We start from the raw sequence: 19840 nt of genomic DNA, 5'->3' as shown, positions 1-19840 counted from the left end.
CGGCGGGCGCCGGCGAGCGGGGCGCTGGGGGGCCCAGCGCCCCCGAACTGAGGGCCCCGGAAGTCCTAGGCTGAGGGGCCCAGAGGGGCCGGAGCGACTCCGGATTGAGAGGCCCCGACGCCCAGGACCCCGGCGAGGGGTCTGGGGATCCCGGGGTATCCCTAGAGGCGGGGCCCGGGGAGCAGCAGGCCCTTCGATACAGAGTTGGGGAGGGGCCTGGGTCGCGCCTGGCGGGGGGGTGGGGGGGTTACGAAAGATGAAGGAAGCCTGCACGCCCGCCCGGGAGGAGACCCTCAGAAGCTTGGCAGGGGAGCAAGAGAGGAGAGTGGGTTCTGCTAGGGGAAGGAGGCCCGAGTTTCACCCGAGGGGCGCGTTAGAGGCCTCGGCCTTTCAGTCCAGGGGAAAAAGAGGCAGGTGCTGTTCCGAAGGCGTGGTGACTGGGTGGGCAGTGTGAGCAGGGGACGAGGAGGAAGAGCTCCAGGGGAAAGTGAACAGGCCCCTGCCTTTCCGATGAGGGGGCGGTAGGAAGATGCCTCAGAGCCTCAAGTAGGAATGGGAAAGGTCCAGACCTGTGAGGGAACGAGAGATTGAGTATGTCAGGGGTATGTCAGGGGGTGGGAAAACCCATGTTTTGGAGGACCGGAGAGAATATAATTGAGGGGAAGAAATGACATTTCCACTTTCAGAAGGGACAGAGGAACTGGCTAGCTGTCTCCTAATTGAGGGGCAGAAAGGATGAGAGCAGAGCCTTACCTGAGAGCCCTGGAGAGGGATCCACCAGACCAGACTAAGGCGTGTCCAGCCTTGACCTAGGGAGTGGGGGAAAGCTTGCCTATCCCAGAACAGGAGGAGGTCTGAATTCTCTTCAAATGAGAGAAATCCCTAAAGTACTTTCCTAGCAGACACAGAAGGGGCCTTCTTTGGTGTCTGTCTAGGAGAACCAATAACTGGGTTTCCCTCAACTTGGAGGATTAGGGAAAGGGAGGATCAGATCATTCTAGAGTCACAGAGGGATTCTTCTCCCTTGCCTCTGGTAATGTTACCAAAGTGCTTTCGGAGGACCTTTTCATTAAATGTTTGGAAGGTCTTCCTTAACTCGTAAGCCTTTTATCAATTATGGACACTTAACATATACTGACTTGATGACTTTTTTCATTAGTCATTAGTCAACCACTTATTCATGTTTACCTTAACAAATGCATATTAAATAGCTAATTTGTATTCAAATTCATCTGGTAAGCTTGGGCCCTAAATTGGTCTTGTCCTAAGCAGAAGTCCCCTAGAGTCTATCGTGATGACCCTTCAAAGAATGCTTTTATCCCATTGCTTCCCCAAACACCTGTCTTCAATATGTGACCTATCCCAAACTTCATTTGCTTTGGCTATGTCCTTCACAGTGGTCCTGTGTAGCATTCTTGTTGGCTTTTTTACATATGATAACACCCTGGATCACCTACTGAATGCATGAGAAGGAATAAAGAATAAAATGAAGTTTCGGCCTTAAGTAATAATAAAGTTTTAACTTCACTATATTATTATTGTATATATTATTATAATGGGAATTTCTTAATAGACTACACAATCTACAAAAAATTATAATACAGTATGGAATAAATACCTTTTGGGGTTAGAAAGTTTCAGGGTATCTGCTACTTTTACCTTTTCAACTATCAACTCTGATGTCCCTGCGAACATGTGACACTCATGATTTTGCCACGTTTTAAACATTAGTTTTCAGGGGTGCCTGGCTGGTTTAGTCGATGGAGCGTGGGACTCTTGGTCTCAGGGTCATGAGTTTGAGTCCTGTGTTGGTACAGAGATTACTTTTAAAAAAAAAAAAAGAAACATTCGTTTTCAAAGCGCAAAAGATGAATTTAATCCAGAGTAGGTCAGATGTCATTTGTTTAGTTTTCCAGTAGTTAATGTGAATAGGCTTGTGCTGACTCTTGATCAAGGTATCTTTTTTGTCTTTGAAAAGAAATACAAAATAATTCTTTTCACAGAGATTTGACATCTTTATGTGTGTTCCCCTACAATTGGAGTGTTGTGTGATTACACAATGAATACTCTAAGGCCCCTTCCATGAAATACCCAAAGGAGCAGCTCAGTCATCTTGCCTCAGGAGTTTTTGTTGCTATAAACAAGAGCTACTTTTCAGTTTATACTCACCTCAAAGAGATGACCTTTCAGTTAGCCAGTGTAGTCTGTAGAGCTGGTTTCAGGTTACTTGTCAGGAATGTGGTATTTAGGTTAATGAGATATAGTCAACCTAAACTTGCTTCTCTAAAGAATGTAAGGATTGCCATGTTGGATCAGACCTGTGTCTCTTACTGACACTGAAAGACATATTGTGGATGATTATAATTATCTTCTTGGATAAACTCAGAAGGTTAGAGAATATTTCTCATGGGTTCTAAGGAGTGGGAGGGCTAAGGAGTAAAATAGGAGTTCCTACTGAGGAAAGTATTAATCAAGTAGTTAGTCAACCACTTATTCAGAGTGTTGTAGAGAGGACTCAACCTTAGAGTAGAAGGTTAAAACCAGAAGCATCCTTCTAATTCTCCTCTAACCCATTAATTTACTTAAGCTATTTAAACATTTTTAAACCACTGTTTTAGAATAATAATTCCGTAAGTTTGTTCCATGCTAAAGTATTATTACATCTTTTAAATTCATTCACTATGTCCTAGTAACAGAATAGTGCTTGACAATAAATGTCCAACAAGTGTTAGCTGTGATTATTTTAGTTCAAGCTACATTTCATTTATTTGTCTGTTTATTTTGAGAGAGGGAGAAGCAGAGGGAGAGAGAGAATCTTAAGCAAGCTCTGCGATGATGCAAATCGAGCTCCAAGGTCCTGTGTGAGGCTTGATTCCAAGACCCTGGGATCGTGACCTGAGCGGAAATCAAGAGGCGGATGCTCAACTGACTGAGCTACCCAGGCACTCCTAAGCTACATTTTAATGGTTCAAAATTTGAAGATATCTATTGGTTCAATTATTCTAGAATTTGATAGCATTTGATAGTATTTCTTATTCGTATCCCTTTTTGTTTTTTTCTAGAGTCTAAGGTCCTAATTGTTTTGGTTCTCCTGTTGGCAGCCAGCTGAACCAGTCCATTGATTGTCTCTTTTATCCCTAGTTTTAAACCTTTAAATTGCAGAAGTTCAGATAGTGTACTGTAATATCTTACAATTAATTTTTTTCTAGTATATGACAATGTCGTGCATCCCTTTCCTTCGTTTAGTTCCTGAAGAGCACCTACTCTCCCATTTCATATCCAAGGTAGGCAGACAGTTTTGTAAATGGTCGTCTGATATTTGAAAACTGGTTATTGTACTGGTCAGTGTCATGGGTACCGAGCTAAGTGTAGGGGAACCATTCAAAAGGAAAGGCCGTCCTTGCTCTCCCAGGACATAGTCTGGTGGGGAGAAGCTGACAAAGTGGGATGAAGGTTATGACAGGGGTGCTGCAGGTGCTAAGAATGCAAGCTCACATCTAGCCAAGGAAGTCACAGGCCTCCCTAAGGAAGTGATGTTATTTGTTTATTTAAAGTAAACTCTCTGCTCAATGCGGGCCTTGAACTCATGATCCTGACATCAGGAGTCTCTTGCTCTAGCAACTGAGCCAGCGGGGTGCCCCAGGAAGTGATGTTTAAAGAAGTTATAAAAGTTTAGCAGTGACTAGCCAAAAAGGAAGGAAAAGAGAACTCTAGGTAGAGGAAACAAGCATGAAGGCTCAGGTGAGGAAATATGGCATATTTGAGAAATTGAAGGAAAAAAATGCGGGCCACCTGGGTGGCTCAGTCGGTTGAGCATCTGACTTTGGCTCAGGTTATGATCTCACGGTTTGTGGGTTCAAGCCCTGCGTTGGGCTCTGTGCTGCCTGACACCTCGGAGCCTGGGGCCTGCTTCAGATTCTGTGTCTCCCTCTCTCTCTGCCCCTCCCCTGCTCACACTCTGTTTCTCAAAAATAAAGGTTTAAAAAAAACTTTAATGACAGGAGCCCATAATGTCAGGAGAAGAAAAACTATGAGAAATGAGGCTAGCAGGGTAGATGGGACAGATTTGGAGGATTCTGTAAACACTGTTAGGATGCTTGCACTTTAATAGCAAAGGGAATCCTCTGAAGGATTCTGAAATGGGGAAATGGCCTGTGGCCTTTTGTAAGATCACTGTCTGCTTTGTACATCATGGAATGGAGAGCAAACCCAGAGATAAGGATACTGATGAGAAGCAGCTGGAAAAACTCAGGTAGTAGTGTGGTGGCTCAGAATATGGTGGCAGCACAGATGGAGAATGGGGGATGGTTAAAAAGAGAAACATAGGTGATAGAATGGATAGGCTTTAGTGCTTGATTAGATTTAGAAAGGGAAGAATGAAACATAACTCCTTTGTTTCTGGCTTGAGAAAATGGGTGGAGGATAGTGCCACTTACCGAGGAGGGAGACAGGAGCAGGCTTGTGAGAGAACATGAGTTCAGTTGAAGGTGCTCACAGATACAGCTTAAGAGGCTTTTGGGTACCGGTGGTAGAGAATTCAGGAACAAAGTTTGAATGTGAGAATCACAAAAGGCAGAAACAAGCATAAGTCTGATACAAGCAATTTTAACTAGATAAAATACAAACAAAAATGGATTGAACCTACATGTCAGTGCCATGACCATCAGGCAGCTTTTTAGAGAAGCGGCACCTGCCCTCCTGAAGAGTATAATGCAGTGAGGGAGATAGAGGTCTGTTCAGTTAACTACAATACAGAGCACAGTGTGATAACCACTAGAGGAAAGCTACACGTGAAGTGTTGGGGGACTGTGGGAAATGAAATGGTTTGTCAGGGGCTCTGTGGAGGAGTGGACTTTGAACTGGGCCTTGAAGGGAGACAGAGGTGAGGGAGAAGAGAGTTTTGGCTTAAGGAATAACAAAGGTCCAAAAACCTGAAGGTACATATTGTCTGTTCACAGTACAGGCAGAGGCCGGGATGGCTGGCACTTAAGATTCTCAGGGAATTACAGTTACAGATAAAACTGGAAAAATATTTTGGGTCCAAATGAGGGAGACTTTGAGTGCTGTGCTTAAGTATGCATAATATAGGTAAACAAGGGCTGTGGCAGAGCCACAATGTGGATTCAATTGTCTGACTACCAGTCCCATATTCAAGTGTACATCTACCGTGTCCCCGTGCACGTGAAAGTAAACACAGTGCTCTTACCTGTACTCTCTTTAGTGACTCCTTTCTTTGCAGCTGTGAGGACCAACTGCTGCAGAATATCCTGGGCCTTTGAGTTTTCATTGAAATTGGGATGATGCTGGGGCACCTGGGTGATTCAGTTGGTTCAGCATCCGTCCCTCGATTTTTGGCTCAGGTCATGCTCTCACAGTTTGTGAGATGGGGCTCCACATGATGCTGACAGCGAGGAGCCTGCTTGAGATTCTCTCTTCCTCTCTGTCCCTCTCCCACTTTTCTCTCTCTTAAAAATAAATAAACTTAAAAATATTTGGGATGATGCTTTGAGTTATGTTAGAGTCAAGGAGCACATAGTGCTAGACATTGGTTTCCCCAACAAGTCTGCAAGGAAGAGATCAGGGCAAGATCATCTCTCCATTTGGTCTGAGGCAAAGAGGTAATAAACTCCTAGAGGTCATACAGTTGGATTCAGTATTTATTATTTATTTGTTTTAATTTATTATTTTTTTTTACATTTATTTATTTTTGAGACAGAGAGACAGAGCACAAGTAGGGGAGGGGCAGAGAGAGAAGAAGGGTCAGCACAGAGCCCGACACAGGGCTCAAACTCACAAACCGTGAGATCATGACCAGAGCTGCAGTCAGACGCTTAACCGATTGAGCCACCCAGGTGCCTGGATTCAGTATTTATTAAACAACCACACAACGCAAATCATTTTTCTTTCTATACAGTTTCAGTTAGCAGATACTTATGAAGTACTCACAAAGGACAGAGCACTTGGTGAATCATAATGCCCTGATTGCAATGAAAAAAATGATTCCTACTTTCTAGGAGTTTACTGATTGGGATGGAACTAGTGGTGTGCTATAAATCAGTTCTCTAGAAAAACACAACAAACAACAACCCTGATTTATAGTGCTTGCCAGTTTCCGTGGCATATGTTCTCCCAGCGTCACTGATTTCAAACTACCAACTTGATGTCACTAAACTTGGAGTTGGGAAGAGATGTGCACAGTTAGTTCTCAGGAGCAGGTTCCAGCACAGCACTGGGTGAATCACATACTACGAAAACCTAAATCAGCAAGTGAGTACCAAAGCATGTCTGGAAAGATCAGAGCCCGTCAGCCCCTTCTCCCAGTTCCCATCCTTTTCAGAGGACCATGATCTTAGAATTGGTAGTCACAATTATCCTGGTGTTCCTTTCCAAACCAAAGTCACTGATGCTTCTTGTTTCTGACAACAGCCCAGCTATCTGACTTCATGTGAAAGATGGCTAATGCAGAAGTAAGTGTTCCAGTGGGGGATGTGGTTGTGGTTCCCACTGAAGGAAATGAAGGGGAGAACCCTGAAGACACTAAAACCCAAGTGATCTTGCAGCTCCAGCCTGTGCCGCAAGGGTAAGTAACTAGAGATTTGGATATTCTGAAGAATTTGGGAGGTTTAAAGAATGGGGAAGTTTTAACTTTATGGTTGCTTAGCACAATGGAACATTTAGCATCCATCTCTCAGAACATCTTTATAATATACTGTGTGCGCTATTTGTTATTTTAATACTTCTTACAACAGTAAACTGTCTTTGTCTCTCTCCCTCTTCTCCACTGTAAGCCCTTTGAGGGTAAGTTACATGGCTCCCTCTTCTTCTTCTTTTTTTAAAAAATATTTTGTGTATTTTATTTTGAGAAAGAAAGAGAGAGTGAGCGGGGGAGGGACAGAGAGAGAGGGAGACACAGAATCTGTAGGAGGCACTAGGCTCTGAACTGTCAGCACAGACCCTGGCGCGGGGCTCGAATCCACGGACTGTGAGATCATGACCTGAGCCGAAGTTGGCCACTTAACCAACTGAGCCACCCAGGTGCCCCTCATGGGCCCTTCTTCTCATTTATCCACACTGTGAAGCCCAGGGACTTGGTATGTATTTACCGAAAGACAGTGTAGTTAGAGTCAGAGGAGATTAGGCGAGACAACTACAGAACTTTTCCTACCAGAAGGGATCTGGACCCTAAAGGATGGGCAAATTAATCAAGCTTAGTTTATCAAATAATACATATCAACCCCCTACTATCATACAATATATTACAAAGTGTTGGAAAAAATATAGCACGTGGTTCCCACCATCATGGAGCCTGTAGTCTTAGTTGTACAAACCAAAAATACATATATGTAAATAAAGAGGTCACTTCCATGGCAAAAATCTAAGAAGTCGTGAGTGTCATGGTTAGAAAGTAGCTTGAATTCATCACTATGAATTTGAAAGAAGAGATAAGATTTTTTATATGGTCTTGAAGGCTGAAGAAGAATTAGATCTCTGGAAAGAAGGGAGAGATAGTAATTTTATCTTGAGGAATATTTAAAAGATTCTTCATAGAATTAGAAATGTTCTTGGGGTTCCTAGTTGGCTCAGTCTGTGGCGTGTACAACTCTTGATCTTGAGGTTGTGAGTTCAAGCCCAATGTTGGGTGTAGAGATTACTTACAAAAAGAAAAAAAAAAGTTTTTGGGCAAACACATAATCCAATCCCAATCTACTAAGTAATGTACCTTATCTTAAACACTTCTGGAGAAAGACAGCTAACCTTTCTTGGTAACTTAAAAAACTTTTTAGTATAAGAAATTTCATCAGGCACCTGGGTGACTCAGTCAGTTAAGTGTCCGGCTTAGGCTCAGGTCATGGTCTCAAGGTTCATGAGTTCCAGTCATGCATTGGGTTTTCTGCTGTCAATAAAGAGCCTGATTTGGATTCTCTGTTTTCCTCTCTCTCTGGCCCTCCCCCACTAGCGCGCGCACACACACTCTCTCTCTCTCTTTCTCTCTCTCTCTCTCCCTCTCCTCTTCTCTCTGTTTCTCTCTCACTCTCTTAAAAATAAACATTTAAATACACACACACACACACACACACACACACACACACACAAAACCATAGTTTGCTGACCTTTCTGAATATTGAAGGAAGTATTCTAAGATCTGTAAAGAAAAGTTAATATAAATAATTACTTGACAGGGGCACCTGGGTGGTTTCGTAAGTGGAGCATGTGACTCTTGATCTCAGGGTTGTGAGTCCAAGCCCCACTTTGGGGATAGAGTGTACTTAAAAAAAATATATTTAAATAATAATAGTAAGTATTGACATATAAAGTGATTAAAATATTTATTGGCACCAAAAGATTACACATGCCTATTCAAATTCACTTTTTGGGATTTCATTTGCTACATACACACACGTACTTGTAGTTGTTACCCTTTGAGGAAGGGCAACATGGGAAGAGTTAAAGCGTAGATTCTATCCTGCATGGGAGCTGTATTTTCTCCCGGAGTCATTGTTTCTTCTATCTTTCCTAAAGTGCTCCAGTTGTTGCTTTCCTATCCCTTCTGGACACAGAAGACACTTCTCAACTACTTAGAAAATTATTTTGAAGATTAGTTCCATGTATTTTGTGTGTCTATATGTCTTTTTTATTTTCCAAATGACATTGCCTTTTCAGGAAACTTCTCATCACTTGATTAGATTATAGGCATCTTTGTGCCACATATGGACTTACCAACCTACTGTTTACACTGAATTTACCATTAAGCTATGAGTACATTTCCAGGTTCTGCATTTGAGATGCCTGCCACTCAATGTCAAATTGATTTCTCTAGTTATATTTGTTTAATTAATTTATTTTTAAGTAATCTCTGAGCCCAATGTGGGGCTTGAACTCACAACCCCAAGATTGAAAGTCAGGCATTCTTCTGATTGAGCCAGCCAGGGGCCCTGTATGTTTTAATTATTTGGATATCATGTTGCATTTTAGAGAGAAACAAAAGCATTTATACTAGTGGTAAGAAGTACAGGTGTCAGATACAGGCTTCCACTTACAGAATGAATAAGTCACATCAGTAAAAGGCACTGCATTGAGGAACATAGTGATACTGTAATAGGGATGTATAGGGACAGATGGTAGCTACTCTTGTGGCAAACAATGTATAAATTTGTCAGTCCATTTTGTTGTACACAGTGAAACTAATGTAATATGTGTCAACTATACTAAAAAAAAATAAAGTATAGGTCTCATGAATTTAACACCATTGAGACAAAGATGCAAATCATGAGGTCTTTAGTTCAGTTACACTTAACCTCATTGGCAGCAGGATCAAGCATGAGGGAAAGAAGCAATCAAGGAACAAGTATGAATTGTTGGGAATAGATTGGAAAAAATATTCAAAAGGCAAAATATAGTAGAGATTTTCTATAAATGTTTTTTAATGTTTATTTTTGAGAGAGAGAGACAGACAGACAGAGTGTAAGCTGGGGAAGGGGAGAGAGAGAGGGAGACACAGAATCTGAAGCAGGCTTCGAGCTCCAAGCAGTCAGCACAGAGCCTGATGTGGGGCTCGAACTTTCAAATTGCAAAATCATGACCTGAGCCAAAGTTGGCCACCTAACTGACTGAGCCACCCAGGCACCTCCCTATAAATATTTTTATATTTCAATATATAGAACTCCTCTTGTATGCCTTTTTTAACTTTTACATATATGATATTTTGTACTTTTTCAAGTGTGCATTATATACATGTTTCCAGGAATACATTATGAAGCAAAAGTAGAGAGTCTGGTAATGTTCTCCTGATATAAATACATAGAATCTGACATATTGTATAAGATGACACTTTTTTTATGACACTTTCATAATACTACATTGGCTTTAAAATATGTCTACATTTAACTTTATTATTTTTTTTAAATATAGATACTAAGGTAACTGGAAGGCTTTTTAATCTTAGGAGATTTTCAGCATAGAAGATTTGTTCAGCATATGCTTTCTCTAAAAAAAAAGAAAATGGTTATTAACTTTTTCAAATATAATTTTTTATGCTCAAAAAGTTGTGGGGCGCCTGGGTGGCTCAGTCAGTTGAGTGTCCGGCTTCAGCTCAGGTCATGATCTCATGGCTGGTGGGTTCAAGCCCCACATCGGACTCTGTGCTGACAGTTAGCTCAGAGCCTGGAGCCTGCTTCAGATTCTGTGTCTCCCTCTTTCTCTGACCCTCCCCTGCTCGCTCTGTCTCTCAAAAGTAAATAAAAAACATTTTTAAAAAGATTAAAAAAAAAAAAAGTTGTGGGGTAGAGGACACCTGGCTGGCGCAGTTGGTAGAGCCCACAGTTCTTGGTCTCAGGGTTGTGAGTTCAAGTCCCACATTGGGCATAGAGCTTACTTAAAAAAAAAAAAAGTTATCAGAGGGAGTGAAGGTACTAGGATTCCATCATTGTTCTTGGCTGTCCAATTCATTTTGGATTGATTATAGTTTTTAACATCACCAAGGACTAGTGATTTTAGTGTACTACATAAATTTACTGAGCATCCTGACTGGCCTTTTACTTCGCCTGTAGAGGACATTCGATCCAAATGTGATGGAATAGTTCAGTTTGAAGAGTATCGGCCCTACTTTCTCTTTCATGCTCATATCCGTCTCTAGAAAAAAGTGTTTTTTTAATGTTATATTTATTTTTGAGAGAGAAAGAGAGAGACAGCATGAGCAGGAGAGGGTCAGAGAGAGACACAGAATCTGAAGACAGGCTCCAGGCTCTGAACTGTCAGCACAGAGCCTGACGTGGGGCTCGAACCCACAAACCATGAAATCATGACCTGAGCTGAAGTCAGATGCTTAACCAACTGAGCCACCAGGCGCCCCTAGACTGTGCTGACAGTTCGGAGCCTGGATCCTGCTTGGGATTCTGTGTGTGTGTCTCTCTCTCTCTGCCCCTCCCTTGCATGTGCTCTGTCTCTGTCTCTCAAAAAGAAATAAACATTAAAAAGAAAAAAAGAACTTAGTTATATATGGGTTTTCAGAGAATTAGAATACAATGATATAGACTTAATTTTAAAGCTCTAGTAAACATAAATTTATCTTCCTATGGTGATTCACAAGGCATGTCACTATCTTACATTCTCTTAACATTTCAACATATTTTATGATGTTTTATTATAGTTGTAGTAGATGTAGAGAATTAAGCTAAGTCATTACTATTCTGAGTTGCTTTAGGAAATGTTTTCTTTTTCCTTCTTTTTTAAGTTTATTTATTTTGAGAGAGAGTGTGTACCTGCATGTGAGCAAGTTGCGGGGGTGGGGAGCAGAAAGAGAGAGAATTCCTAACAGGCTCTACACTGTCAGCACAGAGCCTGATGTGGGGCTTGATCTCACACACTGTGAGATCATGACCTGAGCCAAAATCAAGAGTCAGACATTTAGCCAACTGAGCCACTCAGGTGCCCTGGAAATTTTTTGGTAAAACCTTGTTTACTCATAAAAATATAGACTGTGCCTCTACTTCCCACTACAAGTGCAATTCACTGGTTGTTGAAATTATGTATAAATAAGAATTTCTTCTTTTTTTTAAGTTTATTTTGAGAGAGAGAGAGAGCACAAACAAGGAAGAGGCAGAGAGAGTGGGAGACATTGACAACCCAAGCAGGCTCCATGCCATCAGTGTAGAGCCTGATGTGGGTCTCCAAATCACAAACCGTGAAATTATGACCTGAGCCGAAATCAGGAGTCAGCCACTTAACTGAGTCAGTCAGGCACCCCAAGAATTTCACCCTAAGGAAAAAAAGAAAAGATTTTTTTGCACATATTGGTCAATTTAGAATGAGTTTACTGAACTTATTGAAGCAATAATTACTCATATTTATCATAATCCTCATTTACCACCAACCAACTACGTACTGAGTGCTTTGTCATGTTCCAGTTAGTAATTTTTTTCCCCTGTTTTTTTAATTTAATTTTGAGAGAGAGAGAGAGAGACAGCACGAGCAGGGGAGGGTCAGAGAGAGAGGGAGACACACAGAATCTGAAACAGGCTCCAGGCTCTGAGCTAGCTGTCAGCACAGAGCCCGACATGGGCCTCGAACCCATGAACTGTGAGATCATGACCTGAGCTGAAGCCGGACGCTTAACCAACTGAGCCACCCAGGCACCCCCCAGTTAGTATTTGAAACACAAGACATGCAAAACTGAATAAGTAAATAAGACATAATCTGTTCTCAGGGACCTTTTAGACCATGTTTATCAGACAGGTAAACAAACATATAATGTTAAGTGTTACATGTGTTGTAACAAAAGCCAAGAATGCGGTTCGTTACAAAGAAGGAAGTAGGTGATTATACTGGAGGGATTGATAGGGAAGGAAAGGCATCATAGAGCTACTAATTAAAAAGCAAGTAGAGGGACACCTTGGTGGGTCAGTGAATAGAACATGCAATTCTTGATCTTGGGAATATAAGTTCAAGCCCCATGTTGGGTGTAGAGATTACTTAAAAATAAAATCTTAGGGGCACTTAGGTGGCTCAGTCAGTTGAGCCTCTGACTCTTGATTTCGGCTCAAGTCATGATCTCACAGTTCATAGGATCGAGCCCCGTGTTGGGCTCTGTGCTGATAGCATGGAGCCTACTTGGGATTCTCTCTACCCCTCTCCCCACTCACATGAGCTCTCCTTAACTCTCAAAATAAATAAACATTTTAAATAAATAAATAAATAAATAAAATCTTCCCCTAAACCCCACACATACACAAATAGATGGGGAAGCACGTTCTGGGGAAAGGGGGAAATAAGAACAAAGATAGAAGGTGTAGAAGAAGATGACAGTCCTGAGAACCACAAGTAATTTGGTATGACTGGGGCTTGGATTATAAAGTGACAAGTAGGGAGAGCTGAAACCAGGGGCTAAACCTTAGAACAACTTAAATATCCTATTAAGGATTTGGGGCTTTATTATAACAGCAAGTAGAGGGTTCTTGGCGGGTTTTCAGAAGGGACTTACATGATCATTCTAGTAGGAATACAGAAGATCAGGTAGATGCTAGGAGACTAGTTTGGACTGGAGATGATGCAGCCTGAATTAAGGCAGTAGCAGTGAAAGAAGAGATGGGGAGTCTGGCTGGTGTTAAGGAGATACATCTGGTAGGATTTGGTGGCTGAGTATGTGGGAGGTGAGGAGGAGGAGGAGGAGGGAGAAATCTGATGAAATTCCCAGGCTTCTGTTTTAGGCTGTAGAGTGCTAGGCGGTGCCAGGAAGAAGGATAGGGAATGAAAGAAGAGCGGTTTGGGAGAGGGAAGAGAACTTGTTTATTTTAAAAATTTTTTAATGTTTTTAATTTATTTTTGAGAGACAGAGAGAGACAGCACAATCAGGGGAGGGTCAGAGAGAGGGAGACACAGAATCCAAAGCAGGCTCCAGGCTCTGAGCTAGCTGTCAGCACAGAGCTCGACATGGGGCTCGAACCCACAAACTGTGAGATCATGACCTGAGCTTAAGCCGGACGCTTAACTGACTGAGCCACCCAGGCGCCCCTATTTATCTTAGACATAATGAATTCAACAAAATCCTGTGGTACATCCAAATGTATTTATTCATTTAGCAGTTAAGTGTATCCTGGTGTGAAATTCAGAGGCGAGGTCTGTGCTAGAGGTGTCACCACAGGGGTGGGTGATCACTGATACAAGAGATATTATTCAGGCAGTGCTTTCAAACAAGAGGCAATAGTTAATGCATTAAGTTTATGATAAAAATTAAAAAGAAGTCATCACTGTATTTTAGTAGGTTATTTGAGCACTTTTCTTAGAAGGTAGAGACATTTTAGAAACTTTCCCTGAGGTGATATCTTTAGTTGATGCTAGTTACTTCAGGCATAGTTTTTTTTTTTTTTCAGGCGTAGATTTTAAACTAGGCTCTGCTCATGTCAGTAGTTTGGTTATGAGTATTTGAAAACTGCACAAGTAAAAAAAAAAAAGAAAAGAAAGAAAACTGCACAAGTGCTAAAAAAGACTGAAGTGTCTTCCGATTCCAACAAAGGACATCAACTTCTGTAGTCAGTGGGTTCTTCCTGTCTTGAATTGTCCAACAGGATTACTTTTTAATTTTGGTAGGATAATCCTATAATATGGCTTAATCTTATACTTGGAGCAACATTTTATGTCAGAAGTGTTTAAATTTAGAAAGGGAAAAGTCTGGCTTAAAGACAGTAGCATGAGGAACTTGGCTTTGAGGTGAGGAAAGTTGTCGACTCATGTGCACAGTGGTGGCTGCTAAAGCCATCCCAGCAGCTTGGAATGTAAATACACCGGGGAGCTAGTCAAAGTACTAACATAGAGCTATAAAGTGTATTTATGTTATTCCTTTTGAGATAGATTATAAGAAATTTCTTAACCCCATGCTGTGAATATTAATTTTTTCATGATTTATGTAGTTTGTTTATCGATGGACACTTTTACAACAGGATTTATGAACCTGGGTCCGAGAACAACACGGCAGTCGTGGCAGTAGAAACTCACACAATTCACAAAATTGAAGAAGGGATTGGTAAGTCTTTTCGTTACTCTCTTGTCTTTGACCTTAGCTAACTTGGTTGAAATTTCTTGCCTTTTGTGCCTGTGTTCTCCCCCACCCCCCATACCCAGTGTGTCCTACCAATGCTGTAGCCATCGGTTTGATGGTGGCACAGCTAGAGACACGACCAAGTGACAGCTAGAGCTGTTAGGTGATTGTTGAGCATCAGTTTGCTAGGATCCCAAAAAGACTTTTCATCTACAAAAATTCCACAAAGAAATTGGAGCCTCGAGGTTGATCCTGTCATTAGAGAAGTTGCTGACAAGGACTTATGAGGTGTCGATCGGAAGACAATCAGTGGAAAGAAGCTGGAAAAAAAAAAGACTTTGAAATTAGGCCAACCAGATTTTAAATCCTGTTCTCTCACTTCTTAGCTGTGTGTCCTTGGGAAAGTCACTTCACTTTTCTGAGTCCCACACACCTGCATAGGACACAATGACTGCCTCACAGGATTGTCATAAGAACCAAATTAAGATTAAGCATACAAAAGCACATAGGACCGTGTCTGGCACATAGTGTGAGCTTGGTAAGAAAGCTGGTATGCCAAACTTGTTCCAGAAGATTCCTAAACAATACCAGTCAATGGGAACTCTTAACTCCTTAGAGGAACCAGAAAAGTAGAGGTTTTGAATTAAGCTTCTGGGGGAAAAGTGTTCAATAAATAACTGATTTTTTTTTTTCCATTTTCAGATGCAAGCACTATAGAAGCAAATGAGGATATGGAAATTGCTTACCCCATAACTTGTGGGGAGAGCAAAGCCATTCTTCTCTGGAAGAAGTTTGTATGTCCAGGAATAAATGTGAAATGTGTCAAGGTAATTGTCTTTTCTCCTTGCTGGGGCCTGTTTCAGGGCCCCTTGTTTTCTCCTCTCCCATCTACCATATCAGTGTTCTCAGTTTTGTGGCTATAGTCCCACACTGTCACAGTAGAAAAAAATAAGGACTTTGGAGTGAAATTGACCTGGATTCAAGTCCCACACAGAATACAAGGTCTATAAGAGCTGAGAACTTGTTTTGTCTTGTATATCAGTGTATCCCCAACACCTAGAATGATATTTGGCATATTAACCAATAAATATGAATGAATAACCAATGAAAGAATGAATGAATGAATGAATGAATGAATGAATGGAGTCCCATCTCTATGACTGACTAGCTGGGTGACCTTGAAGAAGTATTATTTAATATTTCAGAGGCTCAATGTGAATAATCGCACACACACATACTGTAAAGTACAAGCACATGAAATGAGATAATATGTGTAAAATGCCTTATGCAAGTGTGCGTTATGGTAGAAGTTGTTGAAATTTATCACTGATAAAAATGAATTTTCATCAGAGCACAATGTGGAAGTAATTGCTTATTCTGTTGCCAGTGATAGTCACGGCTGTACCCATAGACAGTCCCCATCGGTGGTAACATCCTAGAATCATGAAGGAGTATAGAATTTTGAGGCTCTGCAGTGATAATGGTTTCTATGGGACTTACTCTTTCCGCCATATCCTGAACCTTACCTTTAGAGCTAGGTAGGTTATTTCAGTTTGTTTAAACAGCCTTTACAACATTGAACCCAAGAGCCTGATTTAGGGCATAAATGGATTTCAGATGCTAATCAGTATATTAATCTCTGATCCTCCTCCTGTCTTCTCTAGCTTTGTACCAAGACAGGGCACTGTGCCCAGGGAAGGGTATTCTTCTCTGGCACAACTGGTCAGGAGGCTGCAAGGTACAAAGCTACGACTTAAGATACTATCTGGGCACATTTCGGATGTAGCAAGCAGAGTCTGTATATGTGCTGCCCAGGCGAGCACTGTAGCAAGTAGAGTTTGTAGCAAGACTACGTAGCAACAGTTTCTTTCCCTCTTGGCCTGCGTCAGTTGACCTTGATTTATTTTGGATTTTTCCTTTCCCTTTAGTTCAATGATCAGTTAATCAGTCCCAAGCATTTTGTTCATCTGGCTGGCAAGTCTACCCTAAAGGACTGGAAGAGAGCCATTCGTCTGGGTGGAATCATGCTCAGGTGAGCTTTAATAACAAGCACATACCAGGGGGCCTGGCGGGCTCAGTCAGAAGAGTGTGCACCTCTGGATCTCAGAGCCCCACATTGAATACAGAGGTTACTTAAAAAAATTTTTTTAATTAAAAAAAAAGCACATACCTTTCAACTGACTTTGGGGCACTTAATCATGGTAGAATATAGATAATTCCATATTTTCTTTTTAATTTGAAATTTTTATTCCCTCTGAAGAATTGGCTTGAGCAACCCACGCATTGACCTTCATCAGTTTGTTCTTCATTTTTTTTTTTAAGTTTATGTATTTATTTTGAAAGAGAGAGAGAAAGAACAAGGAGTGGAGGGGCAGAGAATGAAGGAGAGAGAGAGAATCCTAAGCAGGCTCCGCACTGTCAGCACAAAGCCCAATAAGGGGCTCGAACCCATGAACCATGAGAGAGCTGAAACCAAGAGTTAGATGCTCACTTGACTAAGCCACCAGGCACCCCAGCTTGTTTTTAAAATCCCTGTGAGAAAAGGAAGTTTGAATTAAATTCATTCTTCCCAGCATCTAAGGCAAATTTTTTCTGATGTCAGGATGTTAGGATCCTTTCTGGGCAGAAGTTTGGGAGTAGATGACAGTCCTACTTGAGAGCACCAAGTGTAGGCAGAGCTAAGCCTGGTGCTGAGGAAGCATGATGGAAGTGTAGGCTGACTGACAAGTTCTGGGATAATATGGTAAAAGAGAGGGTACTGTTGATAAGTAACAATCATGCTTAGTGAATGCAATCCTTGCCATCATTGAACCACAGAAATAAACTTCAGGCTGTATAATACCCTTGAAATGCCTGGGTGGCTCAGTCAGTTAAGTACCTGACTCTTATCTCTGCTCACATCTTGATCTTAGTGTGTGAGTTCACACCCCGTGTTGGACTCTGTGCTGGGCATGGCTTTTTATTAAAAATGGGGCACCTGTATGGCTGAGTCAGTTGAGTGTCTCTTGATTTCAGTTCAGTTCATGATCTCATGGTTGGTGAGCTCAAGCCCCACATTGGGCTCTGCACTGACAGCACAGAGCCTGCTTGGGATTCGTCTCTCTCCATCTCTTCCTACCTCTCCTCCAATCAATCTCTTTCTCCCTCTGTCTCTCAAAATAAACAAACAAACATGAAAATAAAACTAGGGGCACCTGGGTGGCTCAAGCAGTTAGGTATCTGACTCTTGATCTCAGCTCAAGTCATGATCTTACAGTTCATGAGTTTGAGCCTCACATTGGGCTCTGCACTGACAGCATGGAGCCTGGTTGGGATTCTCTCTCTTCTTTTCTCTGTGCCCCTCCCCCATGTGCGTGCTCTCACTGTCTCTCTCTCTCTCTCTTCTCTTCTCTCTCTTTCAAAATAAACATATTTTTAAAGAAATATATTTTTTAATGTTTTTATTTATTTTTGAGACAGAGACAGAGCATGAGAGGGGGAGGGACAGAGAGAGGGAGACACAGAATCTGAAGCAGGCTCCAGGCTCTGAACTAGCTGTCAGAACAGAGCCCGTCGCGGGGCTCGAACCCACGAACGTGAGACCTGACCTGAGCCGAAGTCAGAGACTTAACCGACTGAGCCACCTAGGCGCCCCCCCCCCTTTTTTTAAAGAAATATTTTTAATGTCATATTTTTAATAAAGTGAAAAAAATGTGTAATACCCTCACCCCATCTCTTTATACAGCAAATTTATTGTAATCCCTCCACCCATGAAGATTAATATTAATTGGATCCTTGAGCACTCACTTACTGATAGAAAAGTTTAAAGTGTGGTCAAGAATGGAAAGTACCCCACAGAACACATTTCAACAGCCTTTTTTTTTTTTAATGTTTTATTTATTTTTGAGACAGGGAGAGACAGAGCATGAGAGGGGGAGGGACTGAGAAAGATAGAGGGAGACACAGAATCTGAAGCAGGCTCCAGGCTCTGAGCTCTCAGCACAGAGCCTGACGCAGGGCTCGAACCCATGAATGTGAGATCATAACCTGCTGAAATCGGAGGCTTAACCAACTGAGCCACCCAGGCGCCCCTCAACAGCCTTAAGAACATCTTACCCTTTGTCTTTAATTCTTTTTCTTTTTAATTAATGTTTATTTTTGAGAGAGAGAGCATAGGAAGGGCAGAAAATGTGGGAGACAGAGGATCCAAAGCAAAGTAGGCTCTGTGCTGACAAGCAAAGAGCCCAGTGCAGGACTCGAACTCGTGAACTGTGATATCATGACCTGAGCTGTAGTTGGCAACTCAACTGAGTGAGCCATCCAGGTGCCCCTGTCTTTAATTCTTTTTAAGGAATCTTTCCTAAGAAAAATTTGTAGTGCTTGTAGAGATTCAGGCATAAAAACATTCACTGCTACATTATTTATTATGTTGAAAATTATAGTCTGCTTTAACGTATAGTCAAGGTATATCTAAAGTAAATTTGTAGCTCAACTAAATATATATGGGTATATACTATGAGATATTATGAGGTCATTAAAAAATGAGGTCATTAAAATTTTTTAATGTTTATTTCTGAGAGATAGAGCCAGAACCTGAACAGTGGAGAAGCAGAGAGAGAGAGGGAGACACAGAATCTGAAGCAGGCCCCAGGCTCTGAGCTGTTAGCACAGAGCCCAACGCAGGGCTCAAAGCCCTGAACTGTGTGAGATCATGACCTGAGCCGAAGTCAGTTGCTTAACTGACTGAGCTATCCAAGTGCCCTGAAGGAATTTTTTTTAAGATTTTACTTTATTTATTTATTTATTTATTTTTAAGTTTATTTATTTATTTTGAGAGAGTGAGTGGACAGAGGGAAAAGGAGGAATAGAATCCTAAGCATGCTTTGCACTGTCAGCACAGAGCCCAGTGTGGGTCTTGAACTCACAAAGCATGAAATCATGACCTGAGCTGAAGTCAGACATTTAACCAACTGAGCCATCCAGGTGTCCCAAAATTTTATTTATTTTTACATTTAATTTAATTATAAAATTTTTTAATATGTTTATTTTTGAGAGAAAGAGAAACAGAGTTCAGGTGGGGGAGGGGCAGAGAGAGAGGGAGACACAGAATTCAAAGCAGACTCCAGGTTCTGAGCTGTTAGCACACAGCCCGAAGTGGGGCTAGAACTCATGAACTGTGAGATCATGACCTGAGCCAAAGTTGGACACTTAACCAACTGAGCCACCCAAGTGCCTCTAATTTTTTTTTTTTTTTTTTTTGAGAGAGAGTGCGTGAGCAGGGGAAAAGGGACAGAGGGAGAGAGAGAGAATCCCAAGTAGGCTCTGTGCTCA

General features: G+C 41.6%; 1 protein-coding gene across 5 annotated transcripts in view; it reads left to right on the top strand.

The window, feature by feature from the left end:
• Window positions 1-271: 271 nt before the first annotated feature.
• Window positions 272-19840, top strand: part of GMEB1 (glucocorticoid modulatory element binding protein 1) — a 37196-nt gene continuing 17627 nt past the window's right edge. Inside the window, exons 1-6 of one of the 5 annotated variants that reach the window (XM_029948136.1) lie at window positions 272-1504; window positions 3247-3284; window positions 6427-6580; window positions 14403-14515; window positions 15233-15357; window positions 16459-16562. In XM_029948136.1, the coding sequence (XP_029803996.1) occupies window positions 6453-6580; window positions 14403-14515; window positions 15233-15357; window positions 16459-16562 (470 nt within the window). In that variant the 5' untranslated portion in view covers window positions 272-1504; window positions 3247-3284; window positions 6427-6452. The other 4 variants (XM_029948135.1, XM_029948139.1, XM_029948137.1 and 1 more) reach the window with 4 other exon arrangements.

This window comes from Suricata suricatta, chromosome 8, assembly GCF_006229205.1.
Source record: "Suricata suricatta isolate VVHF042 chromosome 8, meerkat_22Aug2017_6uvM2_HiC, whole genome shotgun sequence".
Taxonomy (NCBI): Eukaryota; Metazoa; Chordata; class Mammalia; order Carnivora; family Herpestidae; genus Suricata; species Suricata suricatta.
Note: the sequence above shows the minus strand (reverse complement) of the source record. Positions and strands in the feature narration are given on the sequence as shown.